Raw genomic sequence first — 25884 nt, 5'->3', positions numbered from 1 at the left:
AAGCAGAAACAAATGGAATTTCATTAGAATGAATTAAAACAGTCTGTAGGGTTGTGAAACAGAAGCTTCAGGAGCTGCTAACGGACAGCAGAACTGCAAAACAAAGGATAGCTTGCCTGGTGGAACATTGAGACCATTAAAAAGAAGAGAGGGTCATTAATACCTGTGGAATGAAGAGTTTAGAAGGGATCAGGTGGATTATAATGAACCATGAAGTCAATTGACTTGCTCAGCACTGCCTGACTAGAAATGCTGGTGCCGCTGCCAAGCAGCTAGTTTAAAATTTGGGGTGGAAAAAAGAATCAAAATAGGGTGCAGGTGTGCTAATGCAGCCTTCCTGGATCCACCCCTACTCATAGGTATTAAATTTAGTATTCCTCATAGTTGTGAAGTAAGGGAAATATAGCACTAGCTTTGGTAGTACACAATTTGGGATGCACAAGTCTCAACACCTGCAAATAGAGAAAAATGGAAGGCTTCTTTACAACACTCCAGAGTAGCACCATGAAACCATTCTGGAATGCACTGGTGGGATTTGTTAGGCTATTTGGCTTTTTCTCGTTGATGATCTGACAACCTTTATGAAACGGGTAGACTCATTCAGACAGATAAATTGTGTGACCAGAGAAAGTAAAATATGCAGCGAGTACTCCAGCAAGTCAAAGCCTTTAAGTTTCATATTAAAATGTTTTGCTATTTATTCTAAATGTGTGAAATGTATACAATTCTTTCACATTACAAATAGGGTCATTAAAGGTACTGGTGAATGTATTCCAGGTAAAATCCTTTATATCAGAGGTGTCCAGTGGCAGCCTGTGAGGGTTTAATTTGTGGGCCCACAAGTTTCCACCTAGCTGTAGCTCCCCTTATCCCTCAAGCTGCAACAGCAGCGAGGGCCTCCAGGCTCCCACTCCTCCTCTGGCTTCCATTCCCTGGCCCTGCCGCAGGGCAGTGATGCAGCACAGCTCCCGGTTGTAGATAGCCCAGAGGCTGGGGACCTGAGTGTTAGGCTGAGGCGCCTGCACAGTGCACAGCATGGGAGGCAGTGGCTCATGTTGGTACGGCTACCACAGCGTGTTGCCCTGGCCACTTAGAAGCTGGACAGGCTTGCTTTATATGTACACTGTACTGAATACATTTGAGTGAATGCAAAGCAAAAGCTAAAACTTCTTTAGTTTCTATTTCTTAAACTGTGAAGATTCGCAGAGCAAGAGCATTTGGCATTTGTAAGAATTTTCACTTACCAGCTTTTTAAAAGCTTTTCAAAGTTTAATGGGGAGTCGGGGAAAGTAGAAGAAAATATAAACTGAAAAGTTTTCATGATTGAAATGACCCCACTTAAATAAAAGCTTTTAAGATGATGCCATTCCAAGCTGTTTTTCCTGATTTCCTCCCCCCATCTCTATCTCTAATGAAACAAACTTACCCAGTTAAAGTGATTGTTTCATGCCTCTTGCTAGAGTTAGTCATGATCTTGAGATCTCTAACAACTATGGGAATAAAGGGGACTTTTTCAAATCAGTGTCAAGAGGAGCTTTCATGGAGCACTTTTTTCCCTCATGACCTTTAAAATCCTTTCAGAAGAATCCAGGCACAAATAACAGGGTGATAATCAACAGGATGTCCTTATTTCTTAATGATCCACCTTTTTGGTTATCTCTATGTTGGCTTATAGAGTTTTAAGTAATACTTGAGACAAGGGGAGGTCATTAGACTTAGCAAGAGTGGGAAGCAGTGCCCAGTGCAAGGAAATGAATTACTAGAAATGTGACATTAAGAATTGGGAAAAGATACAAAGGGTTGAGTAAGGAGGGAGGATATGTCATCAGTCTTGACTGCTTTACCCTCTGCTTCCCTGTATTAGATGATATAATAAATCACTTCAGTCTCTTATCTCTGCTTCTGCCTGTAGAAAAAGAGAACCTTGCTCTTGTTGCTTCCCTGTGCCTATGGTAGAATCATTGCAGTAATTCTTTTCCACATGGTGCTTCAAGTTGGTTATTATCATTTATCTCAGGTCAATGGTTCTTTATTTTGCATTTTGATCCATTGTTAAAATGGAAAAGTGTTCCAGATCCAGTTATAAAGTGGTTGGGATGGCCTAATTATGGAAACTAAAGGAAAAACCATGTGCACATGATAAACCAGACAAGCTTCTAGAGTGCTAACTTGAGACACCAAGAATGATCTTCAGAAACATTTTTGGCAAACCAGGGAGATATGCAGAATTTCTTTCTTCTAGGCTGGTGCCTGCCTTAGTGGTACAGGAATGGAACTTTAAGTGCCAAATAATAGACGTGTGCAAATAAGGAAGTATTCAGTTCGGATTTGGCAGATCAGGAGGACAGAGATTCAATTCAGAGGTTTGGGTCACTGTCCCGAACCAGTTTGGCTGAATCTTGGCTTCAAAAGATTCAGCACTGATTCGGAGAGATTCAGTGATTCAGCCATAGACTATAATGGGGAATCACTGAAACGTTGTCATTTTTGGCAGATTTGAATGAAAACAGCAGGGATGGTAGCTCCTTCCGAGTGCATGAAGCGTGCCAGGTTTCAAAATGATAGGTTCAGGGATTTTTGGGAAAGTTCGCCTCAAACTGTTGAAACCAAAACGTATGTCATATGTGTATTAATAGTTTCATAGTTTGTAGGGTTGGAAGGGACCTGAGCAGATCATCTAGTCCGACCCCCTGCCATGGCAGGAAAGAATACTGGGGTCAAATGACCCCAGCAAGATGTTCATCTAACCTCCTCGTAAACACCCCCAGGGTAGTTTAAGAGGAGAAGTTCCACTTCTCTTGGAAGCTGGTTCCAGACCCTAGCCGCCCTGACTGTGAAGTAGCGCCTCGTGCTATCTAACCTAAATCTACCCTCTGCCAGCTTGTGACCATTATTCCTGTCACTCCGGGCGGTGCTTGGGGAAACAGTGACTTCCCCAGCTGATCCCCCCTGACTAGTTTATAACAGGCCACAAGATCCCCCCTCAGCCTTCTCTTTTGGAGGCTGAACAGGTTCAGGTCCCACAGCCTGTCCTCATAGGGCCTGCCCTGCTGTCCCCTGATCATACGAGTGGCCCTCCTCTGGACCCTATCCATGCTGTCGACATCCCTCTTGAAGTGCGGCGCCCAGAATTGGACGCAGTACTCCAGCTGCAGCCTGACCAGTATTAAGGCAGAGTGGGATGAAAACAGCAGGGATGGTAGCCTGTAACGGGGCCTTCTCAGTGCTGGTTATCTCTCGGCCTGCCCACCTGTTTTTGAGCCAACCACCCGCCCCTCTTTCATCTGCCACGCCTTGATGGAAAACCAATTCAGATGTTATCCAGGCAGGTGGCTGCACATTTAGGTGTCTAGAGGTTCCATCCATTCCGCAGCTCCGTACCTTCCGTACGCTGCGACCCATGCCTCGCTAATTGCACCTTTCATCCGTTCCAGCTATGGTCCTCTCTCTGGGACCTTTGGCTCCCCCTTCAGGCCAGTCAGAATCACAAGCCTCTTGCTCTGGGCGTTCTTCTCAGTAGGCCCCTGGCCCTTTGACCCCCCTTTGAGTCCTGGCTCCAGCATGGACCAGTCATGGGTACCTCTGATATTTTTTTTATTAGACCAAGTGAATAGTTGGAGAAATATATCTTAGCAAGCTTTTGGGGTTTAAAAACCCTTTGTCAGGCTTTTGGGGTTTAAAAACCCTTTGTCAGGCTGTGGTGGTACACACACCAATCTGCGGTTGGTGTGTGTACTCTTCCTGGTTGGAATGAATAGTAAAGAAGCTAGAGGCTGGGCTGCAGGCAGGAAAGCCAGTCAGTGAAAATGTAAATTGAGGTATCATGGGGTGAGAAACAGGCTGGGGGGGGAGGAGTGTGGGAAGAGGGATGTAGCAGGTAAAAATGGAGAGGTACCTGGGGAGTTGGATGTTGAGTATGTTATAGTGTGTCATAAATCCAATGTTTGCCTATATTGAGTCCATGAGTTTCTGTATCTAGGAGGTTGATGAAGTGAAGTTCATAGGCTCGTCTGTTAAAAGTGTTTTGTAAATTCAGAACAAGCACTGAACCTTGCTAACCTCATCACCAGAAGCAAACTTCCTATGCCCTAAAACGCACCAAATGGATCCAGACCATGCCATGAAAAGAAATATAAAACCTGCCAATTTATCTCCAGTACCCCACAATTATTACACCCCACAACAGAACCACCACTACTTCTTACAGCTGCACCATCAGAAAAATTATATCTCATCCAGTGCACTAAATGCCCTGATGGAAAATATGTAGGAGACACCAAGCAACAACTGTGCACCAGAATGAATGCACACTGGAAATCTGTTACAGACAAGAATACCCAACTACCCGTGAGGGCACATTTCTCACAAGAAAGCCACTGTCTCCAGACGCTCAGGCCTGATCCTCAAAGGGAATTTACAAACCACTTTTCACAGATGAACATATGAACTTCACTTCATCAACCTTCTAGATGGAGAAACTCAGGGACTCAACACAGGCAGACATTGGATTTATGACATCCTGACCAACATCTGACTCCCCAGGTACCTCTCCACTTTTACCTGCTACATCCCTCTTCCTCCCCCACCCCCACCCCCACCCCCAGCGTGTCCTTCACCCCCTGACACCTCAATTTACATTTTCAGTAACTGGCTTTTTTGCATGCATACCAGCCTCTGGTTTCTTCACTATTCATTCCATCCAGGAAGAGCAGAGGGCCTTCCCAGTGCTGGTGAGATCCTGGCCCACCCACCTGTTTGAGCCAACTGCCCACCCCTCTTTCGTCTGCCATGCCTTGATGGAAAACCAATTCAGCTGTTACCCAGGTGGAAGGCTTCCCCTTTAGGCCCCTGATGTCTAGGGGTGATATCCGTTCCACAGCTCCATACCTCCCCTAAACCGTGGCTCATGCCGCGCAGATGGCATCCCAGGCAGCTAAGCTCACATAGAGCCTCACAACTCCACTGCAGCCAGCAAGCATCAGGCATCTCAAAGATCTTACAGGTCTGGGATTTCTTAAGCCAGGACTGCATGCATGTGGTGGCTGGAGGTTATAAGGAGCCTTCTACCCACCTTTCACCAGGGAGGTATGCAGTCCTGGCATTTCTTGGGGGCTGCCATACCACCAGCAGTCTCAGCAGGCCTCCTGACCCTGGCAGCATGCAGTTTTAGGTCATGCCCATGACGTGGAGCCTCCTTCTTCTTCGTAGTCCTAGCCCATACCTCCAAGTTCATCCTGTTTGGGAGCTCAGCAGGGAGATTTTCTGCTCCTGCTGGCTGGTGGTAAATTAAACTGCTGCCTCTAGCTCTGAGAGCAGGGCATTAAATGGTTGTCAAAGAAAATTTAAAAAAAGCAAATCGAAGTTAGAAGGGTGGCACTCACTCCATCTGCATGTGGCACTTGGGGAAACCCAGCAACAGGAGATTCACCTTCAGAAACATCAGCTGCTCCACCAAACCAGGATTCAAGGAGGTGCGGTAGGTTTTCACAACATCCCCAGCAATGCTGAGTACCCTCTCATTTGGAATGCTGGTAGGTGGGCGGTTGCCAGCTCCTGCTACATCTGGCTGTGGGTTGCCCAATAGGCCAAGGGGTCACAGTACAGTGGCTCCACATCCTCAGAGAACTAGGTAGCCACCAGATACTCCACACTACCTGTCTGAGGCTGGGGTCTGGTGTTTCTGGACCCCACCATTGAAGCAATGCCCTTGGCCCACATTGGCAGTGGCTGTTGTGGAGGAGACTGGCTGGTGCTAGGAGTGCTGGCATGGGAAAGTGGATTCCCGTCTTCCACGTCCCCCCCACCTCTGCCCTTTTGCCTCCCTGACTGTTCACTGGCGGCTCCATCCAGTGATCAAGGGTGTTGCTGGCGCACATGCTCCCCTTCACCCCCGGGTCACACATGTCTGCCAGCACGTGGACTATATTGGACCTCAACGGATCCAGACATTTTTGATGCCATCCTTCAGCTGCTTCGCCAGTGCTTGCACCTCTGTTGAAAGCAGCTTGCCCCAGCCAGGAACATTGATCCCTTGGAACTTCTCCATTTGGTTCTCAAGCTCCCTCACTACAGGAATCACCTGGCAAGGAGGGCATTGCCACAGCTGAAGGTCTCAGTGGCCTCGAGAAATGGCTTGCGGACAACCAGTATCTAGGAGATGGTATCTCTGTCCGTTTTGTTAGCAGGGCCTCTGATCCCAATCTCTCTGAGCAAGGCCATCTCACGGATGGCTTTTTCTTGCTCGACCAGCCTTTTGTGCATCAGGTATGTGAAGTTCCACTGGGTCTCCACATCCTTCATGATTTTGTGCTGTGGGATGCTTAGCTCTGCCTGTTTGTCCCACTGCATCTTGCCCTCCTTGATGCTCTGGTGGAAGTAACCCACCACCTTCCTGCATCTTGAAATGAGCTGCAGGCGCCATCACCCTCAGCCCTGTCTTCTATCTGTAATATATTGCAAAAGTGTATCCAATCCTTTCTAAGAAGAGAGACTAGCAAAAGAGTGAAGAGGCTGACTAGGAAGCCAGCTGCTGCATCCAGTACCTTTCACACGCTGTTGCTTCCTGAAAGACAGCTCACAAAAGGGATAGAAAGGCTTCACACAGAGCCTTATATGCTGTTTCTATGTCCTTCCCCCAGAGCGCTGTAATTGGAAGGAACTCAGGGAAAGGTCACAGTCACTAGCCAGCTACAGATGTCAATATTGGAGCAGTCTTTCCCCTCCCGCCTTCTCAGTTTCTGTTTCTCCGCAAGACTGCCTTTTCTGAATTGCTGAATATTTTTCTGAATCTTTTCCAAATCGATTTGGATGCTTTGAACTGATTCAGAGCTTTTTATGGATCTCCTGATTCGATTAGATTCGATGATTCAGCTGCCGAATGGAGCCAAATCTTCTCCAAATCAAATCGGCAACCGAAGCGTCACACACCCCTACCAAATAATAAGGCAAGCTTGCTGGTTTTCCCCAACAAGCATCCTTCTATAGACAATGCCTATATGTAGCTAGTTTCTTTCTCTGTGCCTCTTCCTAACATCTTGAAAGTTAAGATGACATAAAATAATAACATGAAAAGTCACACCATCAACTGTCATGTAGATTTCGTCCTCTTTGTGTGAGGGAAGATTGCACAGCCATTCTCAAGTTTAGTGTGAAATCATTATTTCATACGCTTAACAAAATATATGTGGAAAGATTTCCCTAATAGCTAGTGTTGTTTCTTGCTCACATAGCCTTTTGTGTTTTTTTTTTTTTTAAAGCTCAGTGAAAAATTCAGTGCTTTCCATTTAGAAGACAGTAATATCAGTGGAAGTTCTGTGTGTGCATGAAAATAGCACCCCCATCCTAGCTTTTTGTTTAACCACCATGTAAAACCTTCAGATCCTGGGTATCAAAACCCATCCGTTTATGAAGGCATTCCTCTTTACCCATACTAAAAAACTGTGGCTAACATTTAACTTCAGAAAGGAGCAGTGTTTAGTTGTTGTTTGTGTGTCTGTGTTCTTGAGTTGTGGGTTTAAGTCACAAAATCAAACTTCATGAAGTCAAAAGTTGCTGTAAGTAATTTGAGCGCTCAATAACAATAATAATTCACCTGCAAGTGCAGACCATATATGAAAGTCTGAGTTGTTGCACAGTATCAGGTATCCTGTTATAATACTGGGTAAAAAACCACGCACGCACAGTGAAATTATACTGTGGTAAGGTAAGTAACATATTTATTGATAGTTATTATATGCAAGATGGCTGAATAGTACATGGAAAATCTACATTCAGATAATGTACCTGCTGGTCCTTTTTTCTCTATTGAATGTTGCCATTCTATCTGGAAAAATATAAGAGGAGGAAGTCTCCACAGCATGGAAGTGGAAAGTTTAAAGTTGATTCCTTCTAGCAGATACTTTCCTTTTGGCCCAGGAAAACTTATAGTTTATTGGTGGCAGTTATGTAGCCCAAGCTAATATTTCCCCTTATAAATAAAACTGATGATTCTCCTACTTACCATGTAGATGAAAATGTCACTTTCAGAGTGTTTCTCTTATTGCTTAGTGAAGGTGCCAAACTAATATCAACAAAAGATGAAGCTCTCCTGCCAAGAAATGTGAAGAAAAAACTGAACATTGTCTTGATCCTGGGGAGAGCCTGAGAATCTTTGAAAGGAGTGAAATGCATAGCAAAAGAAGATGCAGTAAAGTGTAGGAAGAGACTTTTTCGGTGATCCATCTAAGGGTGCATAATTAGCCCATAACAGAAAAAAATACATTTCAAGATGAAGCCCATGTCTCCTCTCATCCCACCCAACAGATGCAGTTACTGGGCAGACAGGGGGAATTAGAAATGTACAAAGTATAAACCATCATAAATTTGTGGCTTTGGCTTTTTCTTTGCAAACTATTTGGGAGGGGGCCTGGGGCTTGGGGTGGGCAGCCACAGTGGGAGGAACTGTCGCCCATGCAGGGAACTGGCAGTGTAATATGTGTTTAGAAATTATGGCCTCCCTTCCAGCTAATTAGATTATTCAGTTGCTTTACATGTTAGCATGCTTATCTTGCCATAACTCTTGTCTGAAACAGTAAATACAGCAGACTCATTTTTCACAAGCCTTATAGAGTGGGTTTGCATTTGCCTTCTTGCTAATCGCATTACGTAATAAAAAACCCTGGCCAATTTTTATATGTAAAACTATTCATGAGTCTGCTTGTTGATTGTTTCTTTCTTCTGTTTACAAGCAACTATTATACTTTTCTGATAAGAGGCTGTCTCAAATGTGTTTGGAAAGGCATATAATCCTGTAGATGATGCTAATGTTCTGCTCCTCCTAACCAATTCATCTGTATAGTCAGCATTAACATTGCCAGCTGTTGCCAGGTAAGAATGAAGGATGGAAAATAAGAGTTTGCAATAATTCTCATATTCACATTTGTTTGAGAGAGAATTGTGGGAAACTGTTTTTATTCTGTGAAGTGCAGTTTAATGAGACTTGCCTTGTTGCCCCACAGGCTTTTGGGAAAGTGTATCGAAGTGTCCAGGTGTCAGAAATAGCCTAGATCATTGAATTTGCTTCTGTGAAAGGTTTTAAATCTTAAACATTGAACAGATTGGCAATTCTAGACCGTAAAATCTTTTGAGGCATAACAATCTATGGAGACTGTGATGTAAATGTAGCAATATGTAACTTTCCTATGCACATGAGTTGACTTTCACATATCAAATACTCTGCTCTTCTGTAGATGGTTCTCACCTACCTTGCTTCTTTCAGTATTTTAAAATTGTTTGGGCAGTACCACACGTAAGTATGGGAAGGATGGGCGCAGTATCCAAAATGTGAAATACCAAGATACCTGGTACATATGAGGTGCTTCCCTTTTCCTGAATTGAACATTAGCAGTGTTTGAAGATCTCTCAAGTGACCTATTATCATATTGCAGAAGGACTTCTCTAATCCAGCTGCCAAATGCATTTTTAATAGATTTTAGAACAAGCTTAGTAATTAGCTTTCACTCATTCAACACAAGAATACTTCTGAACAGTCACACTGCAGAAAAGTCAACCAGCCCTCAGCAATCAGTTTTAAGTGTTTTTGGCCTGAATATAGAGCCTTCATCAAGCAAAAAATGTTGACATGAATAAATTAACCCTTTCTCAGGGACACTGATTATTCTTGGGATTCGAGTTATTATGCAAAGGAAGAAGAATATTTTCTATGGTGAGCTTCAATGTAGGTTTGTTCAAAGTGAGCAGAAAAATATGATTTGGTGAATAAACTGTTTATTCCAGGGTATATTTTTCAAATTGACTTTACCATGTGTAACAGTATAGTAAAAGACCATTGAAGTTTGTGATTTATTTGTGAAAATTTGCTGTGGTAGGCTTTTTGGAGAGGAAGAGGAACCCACTGGAGGATTCTGTTAGGGTGACTGTATTTGGATCTTGGGGAGCACTGGATTTGCAGCTGAGTAAAGGCTTTTTTTCTGTGTCTCAGCAAAGCCGCTGACCACAAGTCAAAATGATGTATTAAAAGTAACATTGCAAAATGCTTAGGTAAGCAGCTTAACAATATGATATTGTGTAGGATACATTGTGATGATTCCTTGTGTAAGGAGAACAAGATGCAGCCCACCAGCTATCGTCAAGAGATAAAACAGAAGTAAGACCTTGGAGATGGAGGAGTCAGAAAGATCCAGCAATGGAGGAAGCAGAGGACAAAGTTTTAAGCATGCACTCTTAGCAGAGAGGCATGTAAATGAATTACATGCATAGGCAATTCCATGCTAATGAAGCAATCAGTAAACAGAGGCGGAGCTTGAGATGGGAGGAGGAGATATGGGTAGAACAAAGAAGGGAGAAAAGTGGAATAAATGTTAATGAGCATGAACCAAGGTGTATAAAATGTGAAAAAAACTAATGTTCACTGCTGCTCCCCAGTTTCACAGGCTGTCTATCTGTGAGGGAGCTTGCCCAAAGCTGTCTCCATTTTGAATAAAGCTGTTGCAAGCAATGTGTGCTGGTGTTTGCTTCCTGCTTGCTCTGGCTAATGAGTAACAGGATCCATGAGCAATTGGATCATCGTCTCCCTAGCTGGTGGGCGCCGCATGGAGTCGGAATCTAACAGATTCCAACTATTGCATTTTCACTTATTTGAAGTCAATAGATAGAACCCTCACAGGAAACAATGGGCTGTTTTACTTGAGGGACATTAATTCTCATTTCTTGGTTGTTAATTTTCAGTAGTGATCTGTTTGAGGAGAGAATTTAGAAGTAGGTTTCTCTAAAATACATTTTCAGGAAGTTACCAGATTTCATCAATTTGCCAGGTCCAAGTGCCAAGAACTTCCCAAATGCATAAAACTGGGATGTCAGAGATGACCAAAATAGGATCCAGAAACGTGTGCGTTAGAGGGAGAGGATTAAACAGATGCATGTAGTAGTGAGAGCTAAGTCTATTCTGATCAGCATATAGTTGGCATTCTTCTACATGGATGGCAACAGTCTATAAATTTACAGATACTTCATAAATAACCAGACTAAAAACATCGGTCCATAAATTCTATAAAACTATGGTGTTATCTGAAAAAACACAAAGCAAAAACCGCTCTGGAGAATCAGCTCTGTGGTCAGTAAAGAAGCTGGAGGCAGTATTGAAAATAGTGCACAGCAGTGCCATATGGTGTCCTGGAGGAAACACAGCATCCTGAAGGTAGCTCTCAGGGCTTTGTGGCTCATTTCCCTACCCCCAACAACAAGTGTACTGGTGCTCATGCTGCTCCTGGTACTGCCTCTCATCTACCTGTAACACTACTGGGTGGCATGTAGGCAGACAGTGGTCCTTGATTGGGGGTCCATGGTGGGACATGGAGAGTGGAGCTGGGGAGGTTGGGGGCAGCATGGGGCAAGGTGCAGTCAGGGGAACCAGGGTGTGGGGGTGAGTAGGGGACCCCTGGGTGGGGGCAGCAAGGTGTAACCATTGCTGCAGTCAAGTAGGGTTGCCAACCCAAGGTTTTCTTTTTGCTGTTCATCTGCAAACTTTTTTACAAGCTTTTTTTTTTTTTTTTTTTAAACTATGGTTTCAACCTGGCCCTTATCCAGGGTCTGACAAAAAGGTTATATTTTCATGGTGTAAAATATATGTCAGAGAAAAAAAAAGTGTCTTGGCTTATCAACCCTGCTCTGCTAGCTACCACAGGTCTCCTGGGCCCATCTGTGTGTGGTTTGATAGAGGATTTGGTCACTACAGGGTTGTTCTAACAGTTCTGACTGAGGCGGTGCTTTAGCTCCGGACATGCCCCAGTTCTGGAAGACTTGGTCTGAATGTGAACATCGCCTTGAAACCCAAATCCCTCCCACCCCAGTACATCTTCCAGCGTTATCTGCTTCTCCTCACTGTCCAGCCAAAGAATGGCTTATCTGGGCATGAGTTTGTTCCCTTGTCTTTTATGCATAGTCCCCACTATCAAACAAATGAATCACAAGGCTAGATCCTGTTTATACTGCTTTAATAAAAAATGAAAGAAGATTAGATGATACAGCTGTAGATTTTTTTGGATGGAAAACCTGTCTATGTGAGTTGCTTACATACATGATTATTCAATGTAATGGTGTCCAGAAGTTTCTAATCCTGTAGGAAGGAAATAGGGAAGACCAAAGTCTTTGTCATTTTTCATAAACAGTAGAGAAAGATATTTTCCAGTTGGGTATCGAAAATGCTGAGGAGAAAGGGGAAAACACGAGAAATATTTTCTCAACTCTCTTTCAGGAGAAAGCAGTATTTCACCTGATTTATAATCTTTGGTGGTGTAGGGGCTTATCCAAAGACATTATTAATGTATGTCTGCCTGCTGTACAAACTTGAGCTTTCTCAATATCAGGCCAAAATATTGAGCTTATCAGAGGTGAAAATTAAGTTGCTGCACAGTTGTTTTCATAAAACTCATGAGAACTTGAATCCTTATTGCATTTAATTTTATAGATTTATTGGTGGAACTTGTTGCACATAAGATAACAGAAACATTTGCTTTATTGAAGTGGGAGGTTGGAGTCAAAGCACCATACTTGAAATTATTTCTTTCTGTTATAAAGCCTAATTCTGCCCTCAGAAATGTACAGTCTGACATACAGAGGACTGAATATTAACATTTTCTGAGGATAAGCCACATAGTAACTCCATTTTACAAAGCACAACATTAAGAATTACAAGCACAGAAAAGAAAGGAGGCCAGTTTTAAAAAATCTTAGGTGGTGGGGTACCAGCCTTTATTGCAAACCTAGGTTCAAAATGTGATATTAGTAGAAATAGGTTTAGTGATTGCATTATGCTCCTTGTATTCATCAAAAGGGCAAGTACTTAGCTGTGGACAGTCCTTTCTGTGTGGGATTAAAATGCTTGAGGGTGTATCTAGGCAGAATTAAAGCGCATTAATTAAAGTGTGTAAATTTAGTGTGTGTGTGTGTTCCTGGCTCCTTCTTTGTCTAGCATTCATTATCAGTATCTTACCTAATTTCATGAGCACCAACTCTCATATATATTTTTTAGGTCTTTGACTGAAAATGATTGCTTTATAATATGGACTTTAACCTAAAGTTGTATTTATTAGTACAAACAGCAATAGCAACAATTGAAATAAAGGCTTTCCTTTTACTGTTTAACATAGTAAAGAGAACAGAGGTTTTAATGTTGTCTGATAGAACACACTAGTACTCCTCTGCCAGGAAAGTGTACTCATCCTGACTGTTTTTTCAGGAAGCTTGGAGCCAAGATCAGCTGTCAGAAGCTTAATGATATGTTACTGTAAGACAGATGAATTTCAAGATAGACCTAAGTAAATTAAATTGTGTGCTGATGCTGTTACTGTTGCCAGATCTCCATGTATATCCAGCACCCTGCAAGGGCAGTGAAACCTTGACTGTGCTAGAAGTATGACAGAATATTAGCCCTCTAATACGTTCACCTTGGTGCTGACAAAAAGACACATTTCAGGATGCTTGTGTGAACTTCCCTTGAGTTTTAATGTACATATTTTAGTAGGAATTGGATCCCTGATCTAAATTTATTACATAACATGATTCAGTTTTTTTATGCTATTATTTTTTATATAATTTCTTCTGTCTTTACTGCTGTTGCTCTCATACATTCCTGTAGTGAAGATGGCATTTGAGTGATTGGACATGCTGAAGCTGGAACGACTGTGTTGTTGATTGTTGTGGTAGTGCGTGGTTGACTTGGCACTTTCCTTTGCTCAGAAGGCAAGCACCGTGCATCCATCAATTTCAGATCTATGTGCTATAGAAGGCCAAATCCAGTCCTAATCTATAGTCTCCCAGGTAATAGTACAAAGTGCTACTGTCAATCCCCTAAGAAAGCCAGTTCTTTTTTTAAAAAATGAAATGCTATTTCAGTAGAGCTTGGAAAAGTAATTATCTCATTTGGTTCAGTGAAGCATGAAGATATTTCTTTGCTCAAATGACAATATTTCAGTTGTTTTTAAATGAGTAGGGCGTGTGATTTAATGAAATAAAAGAATTAAATTGAATTAAATAAAAATTCAGATTCTAGTACTGGTTTAAAAAGTTCCCCTCAATTCATTTTAGAGTCTTCCTTTGGGGAATCATTTAAATTTCTCTCTAATCCCTTCACTCATCTGCAGGTGTGTAAAACACTGCTGTTCTGCATCCATGGAATTCTCTTTAGGCCAGTGACCTAAAATTGTTTAAAAATTATGCTTCTGTTTATTTTTAGCTACCTTTTCCCTAATGTGACCAGGCCCTACTCCTACCCTACAATAGGAGACAGAAAAATGTGATTTTAATCATGTTGCCTTGATCAAATTATCTCTATCATTTGAACAACATCCTCTACCATCCTTATCCTCAACCAGCCTCATCCTCACTTCGTAAGTATTTAGTCAAGCCTGCTTGATGCCTATGTTATATCTACTAACTCAGGTCCAGCACACTCCTTCAGGGTCCAACATACAGGTTTCCCTTGCCAACCACTGGGTTTAGGATCCTGAAAGTTCCCATGGTTGGCAAGACAAAAGACTTATTGGAAAAATGGCAGGTGGTGGCATGCACAGCCATGAAAAACCATGGTTACTCAAAACTGTATACTGTGCTAGCCAAAATGGTATATAGAATATTAAGCGTGGATACTCAAAACCGTGGTTGGCGAGAGAAAACCTGTACCCAAATAGTACATCTGCAACCGTGTCACTATATGTCTTAATCTAAGAAAAGGGCTCTCTAATTTAAGTACATTTATAGCCATTGTGATTGTAAGGGAAAGCTTAAAATGATCATCATGGTATATACTAAAGGCTCCTTAACCATATGGTAAATAAAATAATCTAAGCAGTGTTTTTAACATCTCCATGATTTAATTCAGTTGCGTTATTTTGGAGGCCTATCTCATGACTAAAAGTTAAGAATATTAGGCTTCTTGTTTCCTGACAGCCAGCATCATGCTTCTGTTTAACACTGTCTCATTCTTGCAGGGTTATTTCTCACATCCTCAAAGTCTTAGTCATGTTGAAATACTGGGGCTGCTAGTCCTTTTGCAGCTGTAACTGGTATTGGGCCTTATTATTGGCTGGCTAGCCTGAATAAGACTATCTCCCCACCATCAGCTGTAACAAATCGCTTTACCTCAAAAGAAAGCAACTTTAGTTAACTAATACAATTGACTTAAGATATTCAGCTCTTCAAGATGTGGAATTTTTCTGGAAAAGTGAAATGAAAGAAGGAATTCAATGCAAAGAACTGCATGTGGAGATTTGACTAAAACAGAGCAGAGGGATTCTGCAAGTGAATGCGCAGGAGCTTTATGCTCATTTCCAGCAGATTCCTGCCTTTCCCCTTACCCAAAGGCTGGGACAGGAGCAAAGCAATAGAATGCAAGGGAGAGCATGCAAGTCACATGTATGGTACAGAAACATGACATCTATTAAGCTTGTATTTGGCTCAGGTTTCAGGCATCTCATCTGACTTGTATTGATGGTGAAGTTATATCAGCTGAAAACAAACTAGATGTTCCTATGCTAGTGGTAAGCATAAGAGACTTGCATCTTGTTCAGGAGAAGCTTCGCTGTGGGTTTTTTTCTGTCCCTCAAGGAACTCCAAGTGCAGTTATCATCAGATGCTATCTTTGAGGTAGGTGCAAACTTCAGCTTTGGGACTTGAAGAGCAGCTGAAAACAAGTAAAGTTGGAGCTGTATATTTAAAAAAATATATTAATTACTTTTCATATCTGTACAAATCTGTTCTTCCAATAGTTTTATTTTCAGCTTTGAATTTCTAAACATACCATACATTTCCTTTTTTTGTCGCAAATAAAGTAGTTTATTATTATTCATGGTTCCTTTGGCAGGGAAAAAAAAACAGAACACATTGAACAGGGGTTGGCAGCACTTCCAGAATGGCAAGCCAAAATTACCCAGCTTGGTTCAAGGCTCAGCCAGCCCTTCCAACCCAGCTGCTGCCACTGTTTCTCCCTACCATCCAACTACTGCAAAGCCACCAAAATTGTATAGAATGGCTCCACAGGGCAGATTCAGCCTGCAGGGGGTAGCTTGACAACCCCGGCATAGAACTAAAATGTTGTTCTGTGTCAAGTGCATGCGTCAGATGGCTTTATCATTAATATACAAGTTTTCTGTTTGTTTTTGGTCCATCAAGATGCCTATTTCTTGATACAGGGAACCTCCGCTTAATGCTGTTTTGCTTAGCACTGTTTTGCTATAGCACTCATTTTAAATGAATACCTGATTTCACTTAGTGCTCAGCAAGTGTCATTATAATGCTTGTGGTCGCCATCTTGAGGCCTTAAAACCAATTGCGGTCGCCATCTTGGGTCGTCAGAGTTTCAGTTTTGCTTAACGCTCATTTCACTTAAAGCTCAGTTTTTCAGGAACCAATTAAGAGTGCTAAGCAGGGGTTGCCTGTATGTGAATGGATGGTGGTCACAAAAATAATGGTTTTAGTTTCATCGTGCTTATTCTGTCTTTTTAATTTCTAGGCAGTAATTATATTAGAAGTTGACAAATTGATGTATGGTAGCCTCTTGTCACCCAGATGCCACTTTACTCCTTCACTCTCCCCACCGCCCAACCTGCCTACCCACACACCACAGCCACACCACCACTCACTCCCCACTGCTCCCACCACCACCACTACCATCCCCTGCCTCACTACTTCTCCTGTTCCTGCGGCCGCCCTTCCCCTACCACTTCCTTACCTTCCCACCTTCCCTTCGCCTGCCCAGCCACCCACCACCACCACTTCCCCACACCGCCCTTTCCTCTACCCACTGCTGCCACCGCTACCACTTTAACCTCCCCTGCCACTGCCACCACTTCTCCTGCCCACCATCACTTCCCTACCTGGTAGGGTCAAGGGCTCCCATGGGTGAGGGTGGGAGGGCAGCGTGCACTGCCCCCACAGGAGTGAGCAGGGCGCAGCCCCATGTGAGCACAATAAGAGCAACCCTGGACGGGGATGGATACAGTGTATTAATAGGCACCCACCCGTGGGCCAAATGAAATCTCCTGGCAGACTTGATTTTGCTCTTCCCTGTGCTAGGATCATTTGCTTGTGATACCTTAATCTTAAATCTTCCTTTTAATCACTTTCCAAGTTAGGCACTGATTTGCTAATCCGGACTACTATATTTGAACAGTGATTACTTTCTTGCTATATTAGAAAAGAAAAATGTGAATACATTTTACAAATATAGTAGTTACTGATGTTTTAAATTTCTTGTGGCATAAATTGTAATATTTAAAGGCTTCAAGGTTTGTAGATTTTTCTTTCCTTTGCTCTTCTTCCTTAAGAAACAGACATGTGGGATCATACAGATTTTTTTCAATAATGTTTCAGTTTCTATTTTAGGCTCCCCTACTGATTTGTTTTTAGGTTACCCTATAAATTGACTGATTCATATGTTCTTGGTATCAAACAGTATTAATGACCAGGCAGTCTGCCTGTTTTTCATAAGATTAAAAACAGTCCAATTTTAATTTCCCCTTTTAAGAATAGCACCTAAGCCTGACTGTAGTTTCTTTACATATTAAAAATATAACCCTTTTAAGCTTTTTTGTGTGACTCTTTCAGAAAAGGTAACTAAAATAAATGCTAAAGCATTAGATCATTTTCAAATTATGGTTGGTTTTAATTTAGCAAGCTTTGAAGGGACTGTACTATAGTTTTGATATAAATTATGTATGAGTATTTTTGTTGTAAGGAGGGTGTTCCAGCCAGAGTTTCTCCTTTAAAACATCTTGCTGTAATGCCTATAAAAATCTCGACAACTATTTGGCTGTGTGTATTCTGTAACTACTCTCTGTTGTGTTCTCCAGTAACATTTCTTGTTTGTTTGTGCTCCCTCATCTATCTCTGTCTGTTACCTCCCTTACACTTGGTCTCTGTCCCAACGGATTTACAGTCTGTCCTTTTGTTCTATGTCTGTACAGCACTTGTCCAGTGGAGTGCTGGTCCAGGGATTGAACTGCTATGTATTCCAAGGAGGAGGAGGATAGTCTCCTATTCTCTGATACCTTCTCTTTAAAATAGTCTCTATAAGGATTATATTAAAAATATTCCTATGGCCAGCATACAGTCTTTTCTAAGGAAAAATTAAGTAATTATATCTGAACTTGATAATTATGTTGTGAGACTAATCAGACACTATGTAGTGTATCTTTTTGCCTTACAAAGAAATCCAAAAAAAAAAAAAAAAAAAAAATTAAAATCTAGCATTCAGTACATTGGGCTTATTTAGTACATTATCTACATTTTGCAGGGGGAGGGGGAATAATTTAATTCATTCTGCTCTGCCTGACTTGCAGAGAAGTTGGACCCAACTTCAGTGATATTTTAAGGTTGTAATTTAATCAACAGTTAACTTAAAGAAAATAAATATAAAGCTTGGAGTGTGCATGCTAAACTCCAGAGGTAATTTCTGGTCAGTCTCAGGCCTGAAATATAATCTTGTTTTTTGTTTTGAAACAGGCAAGGGAGCCCAAATAGTGAGCAAGGCCTTTGCCACATCTTTCCTTTCCAGCTGTGCTGGTTATCAAAGAGGCAGAAAATAGATTCCAAGAGAGAAGGTTTTTCTGTTTAAGTGAGTATAGTATTAGTAAAGGTACTAGCAGTGGAAAACAGGAGAGAGACAAACTCCCAATCACAGCCTCACCCAGTGTCTCAAGCTTTATCTGAAAGGACCATATAATGTCATTGACACTCTGGGGCCACTAAATCTTTTTTCCTGACACTAGTGACAAGAGAAACTATTGGTTTCAGTATCAACTGATTTTAGTAATATAGATGCCTGTCTAGGGGCAAACTCTATCATTATTGACTGTCCATTCAGTTTTATCTTGGGACTCTCTGACTTGGTACAACCATGCCACCTTGTGTTAATTTCAGTTTCTTTATGGCCTTGGTTGAACATAAAGAGAATGAAAAAGAATACTTTTGTGTAGTGCTCCTGAATCCTGTTAAAAAGCTAGTACTACTTTCTTTCCAGATCTGGGTACATTTTAATAGTGGCCAAAGTGATTCCTTTGTATGATTTATAAGTAGTTTTAAATTCAGGGAAAAGATACTAATTTCTGAGTTAATATTTTTAAAACACAGATGGATACCATAACAAAATTAGCTATTGTTGTAAATGTCTAGTCAAGTGTGGGTAATTGATACTGAATTGCTGAAACCAAATGCTAATCATAAGTTTCCTGCTGAGGAGTTTAAGTATGCTTCAATTAGAAAGGAGAATCCAGTCACTTCAGTATATCCCTGATTCATTACAAATCTGCAGAGGGTTGTTCCTGCAGTACAGGCATATAAATCCCGGTAAAACTAATGGAAGTTGTGAATATGCTTGCAAGGATGATGCTGTTATAACTAATTCCATCTTTATTTTATTCAGACTAAGCCTTTTATAAGCAGTATCATTTTAAATATAGTGCTTTCTGGCTCTGATTATAGCTATCACAGCAGTTCCAAAGGTGCAGTTGAGATCTGCAATAATTTGGATTTTTCGAATAAATGTATAGTACTAGCACCTGGGTGTTCCAGCAGTGGGCTAAGCCTCCATTATGCTTGGTCTTCTACAGATACAGAACAAAAGATAATTCTTGAAAACAAGGATTAAATGTTTATATATGGAAGAATACTCATTTAGTAACTGCTTTTAACACAATAAGCTTTTTAACATAATATGGTACTGTGGGTAAACCCCATATACAGATTCATCTTCAGCTTCTTCATTAGAGCTTTTGCTCAGAGGAGATCAGTTGATTACTGGCCAGTTAGCTGATTGACCCCCTGCCAAATACACCATTTTTCCAGTTAATTTCACATAAATTTCATTTGGGTTCAGATGATATAATTTGATTATCTTAGCCTAGCATTAATCAATCAGCACAGTAACAGAAGAAAAGGATGTGAGACAAGTTTTTCACCAAACTTTCTTCCCATTTCCTTTTGAAGTCACAGGGCCAAGTGTAAAAAACTGGCTTTGGAAGATCTAACCTGTTTTAGGGGCTTTGTTGCCAGACAGAAGGACTGGACATTTCAGAGAACTTCCATGTTCTTTGTGGCTAAGTGCAGACATTCAGGAAACCCAAGGCAGAAGCACTCTAAGTAACGCTGTATAGTCAAAGCACCCTAGATTAGTGCAGGAGTGAACAGAACTGATGTTCACCTTGGGGAGGGGGGAGGCCATGGAAGCTGCCTGCAGTGGCTGAGGCCAGCAGGCTGTGGTTGTTCCTGCAACCCTCCCAGGAAGCTGCTCAAGCAGCCTCTCCCTGCCCCAGCCCTGCCCGCCCCCCACCAGCTGGTGGCAGTCAGCAGTGACTGGGCGGGAAGGGAGGGAACAGAACCCCTTGCTGCACAGATCCCCCACAGCTTGCTGGCTGTGGTCTTGGGGGCATCAGGCTCCCCCCCCCCCCCAACCGACACCACCCAAGCCTTCTGACAACTGCAGGCAGGAGCTGCAGCACGAGGCTGCCCAACCCAGCTTTTTGCTGCTCTGGTAACTCAGGCCAGGAAATGGAGGCCCCCCTGCTCTGTGGGTCCATCCCCACCCCCGGCCCCCTTTCTCCCTCCCTCTTGCAACTTCTTGGCTCAGGAGCCACTGGAATGCCGGCAGAATGTGACTTACCTTGACTCATGCTGACATGTGGTAAAGACATTTGATAAAGTGCTTTAGTCTGATACCACATCCATCCAGGGTTAACTTAGAGCACAGTATGCCATTTTAAAGGACTCTGTGCCATGAACATCTGTGCTCGATAGTTATGGCTGTCAAGCACTTTCTGCACACTTATTGCATGATAAGCGTAGTATCTGTACATAGCTTTAACCTCTTGAGAACTAATCAAAGCAAGTTTCTTAATGGTCCTGGGAAGGGGTCAGTTCAGTAAGGCTTATCACTCTGAGTAGATAAAGTTCTGAAAAGAAAGGGAGCTTTCCCTTTCCTTTCTGTTAATATGAATGGACCTAGCTACTCATTACTCAGAACTTCCTCAGATTTGGTGGTCTTGGTTGTCTGCTGTGTGCTCAACTATGCTAGCAAGCGTAGTTATTCCTTTTCTCTTCTTCAGTAATCCCTCACAGTCAAGGATGATTGTCTTATCTGTAGGTCTGAAGATGGCTGACAAAGGCCAATTCGGGATCAATAGACTCTACTACAACTTGAGCATGTTTCCATGCAGGGTGGGTGGCCCTGAGCCTTGATTCTGTCTGCAAGCATTTTTGCCGCTCTGACTTTTCCATCTCCTGTTGTTGTCATAAGTATTCAAAGTACTGACATCCTTGCAGCAGATTCTTGTTCCATTTTGGGCAGTCCTGAGCAATAGTCTCCCACGAACTGATGTTGATGTTGTATTTTTTTTTTAAGTTGGCCTTGAGGAGGACGTCCTAGAAGAGCTTTCTCTGCCCTCCTCTTAAGCATGTGCCTTGACAGAGTTGGGAGAATAAAACTTGTTTTGGAAGTCTGGAGTCAGACATCCGGATGACAGAGCCAGCGCAGTAAAATTTGATGTTGGATGACCCTTCCTACTCCTTTTTTGCCAAGGGTTCCATTCCAGTGGTTTGAGTCCCTTCCGACTCTGGCATTGAAATCAGTGAGAAGAATAAGTCTGTCTCTCTCTGGAACGTCAGAAAGGACTTGGTCAGGGTTGGCATGGAGTTCCTCTTTGGTTTCATCAGTGATGTCAAGAGTCGGGGCACACACACTGATGAGTGGCTATTGGCCACTCCACTCATGGAGATTCATGAGGTGCCCGTTAATTCTAATAGTAGGTTTATGAGTTCATTCTTGATTGCAAAACCAGCTCGTAAAGCCTCAGTCTTCTATAGACCTGCAATTTCAAGATGTAAATGACCGAAACCTAGATGTTAAATGCTGTTCTCCTTTAATGGGTATTTGTTGGGTTTTTTTTCCTGAAAGATTAGGCCTCACCTTCTGTTCCGTAATCACACACTCATCACCACGTTTTGTACTAGATCATTAGTTCTTTGTCTTGTTACGTGTTCATGCTGTTCCTAGCACAGTAGAATCTTGATGTCGGTTATGATTTCTAGTGAGAAATCCTGAAGCTGGAGCCAAAATCATACTACTTGTGATAAATTTATGAATGTGGCAGCATTAATGGTCACATATATGCATGTGTGGGGGCGTTCTACAAAGAAGCTGAAAAATTAGAAAGAAGAAAATAAAATCGGTCCCTCACCCACCACCATTTTTTCTTTAAATAAGTCAGGATTTTTTTCCTCTTCCTTCTAATTTAAATTAAGAGGGTTTTATATGTGTGGATACATAAGAAAAGTAGCCTAGAAGAAAATGTACAAGGTAATAATGGGTGCCTTTGCTTCTTTTTCTGTATAGTCAGCAGCAGAATATGTCAAGTCCCGCCTGCCTGAAGTCCTGAAACAACATCTTCAGGACTATGAGAAAGACAAAGAGAACAGTGTGTTGTCTTACCAAACCATCCTGGAACAGCAGATTCTGTCAATTGACCGAGAAATGTTGGAAAAACTGACCGTGTCTTATGATGAAGCAGGTATTTGCATTTCTTTGTGTGTTGCAACTAATAGGAAAAACGAGTCAGCTTTAAGTTACTAGTGCTTTTGTTAGGAACTTTGAACTTTGTCCTGAAAATTAGGAAGCAAGTCAGAAATGATTTTCCAAGACAGTTAATAGTGCATGATACATTAAGAGTAATGTCCTAAATATTTTACATTTTAATCCCTTAAATATGTGGGGGGGGGGCTATTTTACCAAAAGTATCTGATTTATAAGTAGTTCATTTGTAGACTATCCAAAACTGTGATTTGCCTGACCTCATTAAAGTAGCAATTAATAAACAGAATATAAGGAGAAACAAACAGAAATAAGGAGAAACAAAAGGAGACTTAGATTTGTTTCAATACTGAAAATAGTAATAATTATATTAAAATAGCCAGAGAAATATCTGCATTTGCGTGTGTGCAAAGACTTGCGCACACACATTTTATAAAGCTTTTGATCTTTCAATTGGGCCTGCAAGGCCAGTTGACTGTATCTCTAGAACTCTACTGATATCATAGGGATTCTGCACAGACATAAGGGTCTACCTATAATTAACAGGCTTAAGGCCAGTTTGGGAAATGCAGTTGCACAGAGAACGCAGTACTGGTCTGGGGTATGTGCTGCATGTGGCACCTGTACTAGACCAGCCTTGCACACTGGTTCCAGCATGTGAGGCCAGCCTATGGGCCTGATCTGGACTGGCCCCAAATCCAGCATGAAGGGTCAGTTTGGCATAGGCGCCACATGCAGCATGTACCTAAGACTGGCCGTGCACACCACAGCATGCACCAGTTCCAGACTGGCCCTGTGTGCTAGATCCAACGTAGGGGCCAGTCTCTGGACCTGATCCAGACTGGCCCCAGACCTAGCATGGCTGATCCAGGGCAGGCACCACACTCAGCACACCCTGGACCAGACTCGCACCATGTGCAGCCCACACCAGACAGCCTCCGTGCACATACTGTATTATATTAGCCAGCATTGAGGGCCAGATTATATGGCTCTGTGGGCTGTTTCTTAGTCTATAAAATGCAAATCTACCTTGCCTCCTGCTTGATTACAGACTATCATGACTAACTACATCACTGTCACACTGATAATCCTCCTAAATTATCTGCTAAAAATTGCCATTGTCTGAGTTTTTTTCTTTAAGTCAGATTTGGAAACCAAGTGCTGCTACTTCCATACCTTTTGGCTTACACATTTATACTTAAGTTTTAGTTCCTTGAAATTCTTACAGTACTGAATTACTTTATCCACTTGTACAGACTCTTACTCGATATATCAGTGTGAGTCTTTTATCTACTTAGGTTTCAGATGTTCTCAAGCAACTCACAGTGTTGTCTGTAGACTATACATGAAGTATATTTAAACAACCATGAATCTGATGAGTACTTGAATGGGCAAGTACTTAAATGAGATGTGCCAAAAAGCATTTTTTTAATTATTGCCTTTTAAAAAATTTTTGTTGGGGGGGGGGGTATAAAACAGGCCTTGAAAGGTCAAGTCACGCCTTCTCCAGTTACACTGACAGAGTTTGGATACTTCAGGGTTGCTGTATTTTGAAACTTTACAGACTGGCTTTCTCCAAAATTTTGATTATTTGCTAGAACTATTATCTTTTCTACCAAAACTAACTAATCTTAACAAATCACTTTGATTTGTTAGGAAGAAAAAATGATTAAGAAAACTGACAATTCTTGTTGGACACATAAGAATAACTTTCGAAAATAAGAGAAAATAACTTTTCCCCTAATAAAAACAAATGTTCAGATACTAGAATTGAAGGACAAAAAACCAAAATGCAAAGATCAGAATATCAGGGGATTTAAATACTAAAGTGCAGGAGTCATGAAGAAATGAGGAGCAACTTATAAAAACAAAAACATACGGTATATAATCTTTTTAAAAAAATAATATTATTGTGGAGCACAGTGTAAACAAAAGCCAGTATTTAGATCCACAATCAGGTAGACACCTCCAGTGATTAAAATGCTAAGCCAGTTCCAGCTCAATGTTTTAATCATGTCACTTGTTTACTACAAGAGAAGTAAATGGTACTACCTGTTCCTGAAGTGTGATCTGATTACAAGTACAGTGAAGAATGTATGCACTTAAAATTAATTGCAGCAGATGTTCAAAATTCAAGTTCTTCAGCTATTCAGTGATGTGACAATTGTGTTGGTAACAACATCTTCTTCTGTTGTGCATAAAATATATTTTATGTGGTGTTTTTCTTATGCCAGACTCCTTTTAATGTGATGAGAAGATCAAACCATTTCCAGAATATATGGAATACAGAGAGTGGCCTACACAAAACATAGTTTAAAACAGAAGAGATCATACTTTGACCTCAAAATTGTAATAGTTGTCTCCTTATTATTATTCCAGCAGGAAGCATTGCTGGATTCCAACAAAATGTATCCTCTGGCTGACTCTGAAGTGCTTACCATCTGTAATCATAGGCATGTGGGGTTCTGCTAAGTGTCAGCCAGGGATTTTGAAAGGTTAAGTCTTTCAGGTACTTGATGCATTGAAACCTGTCTTTGGACCTTGACTGTGAAAAGTCTCTGTGCTTAATTGTTTTGCTTTTATATGAGGACAAAACTAGGTATGTATGTTTCTGTGCATATGTTTAAGGCAATTTTAAAGGCCATCTCTTGAGAGTAAATGGGAGTAACATGAAGCTTCTGTAGCATGTATTTTATTTCCCTTTAGATTAGAGCTATAAACTCTTTAAATAAGAAGAATGTGAATGCTTGCACTTAAATGATACACTCATAGGTGCATTAAGGAGTAGAAAAAGATGGCCTTAAAAATCTATTTAAATGAACTATTTCCCTCTAAATCCACCATTCCACATATGACTGTCAGTATTTTTCACAATGCTTATTTCACATTTTGTTAAATAATAAGTTGTTAGATGCCAAGTATATCTATTTTCCAAATTGAAAATGAAAAGGCTTCACTAAAAATTTGGGACTTGTAGTGCAGTTTTGCATGTTGATTTGGCCTTTATAGTGTACGATATTAATAACTTGCAGCTTCAGTGAACTCAATATTCCTAATGTCTCTGCTTATAAATCTTTCCCTTTAGGAAACAGTACATCAAAGACACAAGTAAAATGAGCTCATCTAAAAATAGTCACATGTTGACAAGCTTTTTAGTGAAGTTTGACTAAGAAAGCTTTACAAAATGAAATCAGGCCAAATGTGACAGATGGGTTCAAATCCTCTCATAATCTTTAAATCCCTTAGTTTTAAAAACTGGCATTCTTGACTCGCTAAGGCTAAGTTAATTTTGTCCAAGGATATTTTTTTTT

At 41.4% G+C, this 25884-nt stretch overlaps 1 protein-coding gene across 2 annotated transcripts in view; it reads left to right on the top strand.

Moving 5' to 3' along the window:
- Positions 1-25884, top strand: part of PPM1L (protein phosphatase, Mg2+/Mn2+ dependent 1L) — a 218974-nt gene that overhangs the window by 128626 nt on the left and 64464 nt on the right. For both annotated transcript variants that reach the window (XM_090052798.1, XM_090052797.1), the window contains exon 2: positions 22379-22553. In XM_090052798.1, the coding sequence (XP_089908924.1) occupies positions 22379-22553 (175 nt within the window). The remainder of the gene's footprint in view (positions 1-22378; positions 22554-25884) is intronic.

The sequence above is a fragment of the Crocodylus siamensis genome, chromosome 6 (assembly GCF_052110815.1).
Source record: "Crocodylus siamensis isolate JL-2025a chromosome 6, ASM5211081v1, whole genome shotgun sequence".
Lineage (NCBI taxonomy): Eukaryota > Metazoa > Chordata > Crocodylia > Crocodylidae > Crocodylus > Crocodylus siamensis.
The sequence above is the reverse complement of the archived record's forward strand: the minus strand, read 5'-3'. Positions and strand labels throughout refer to the sequence as shown.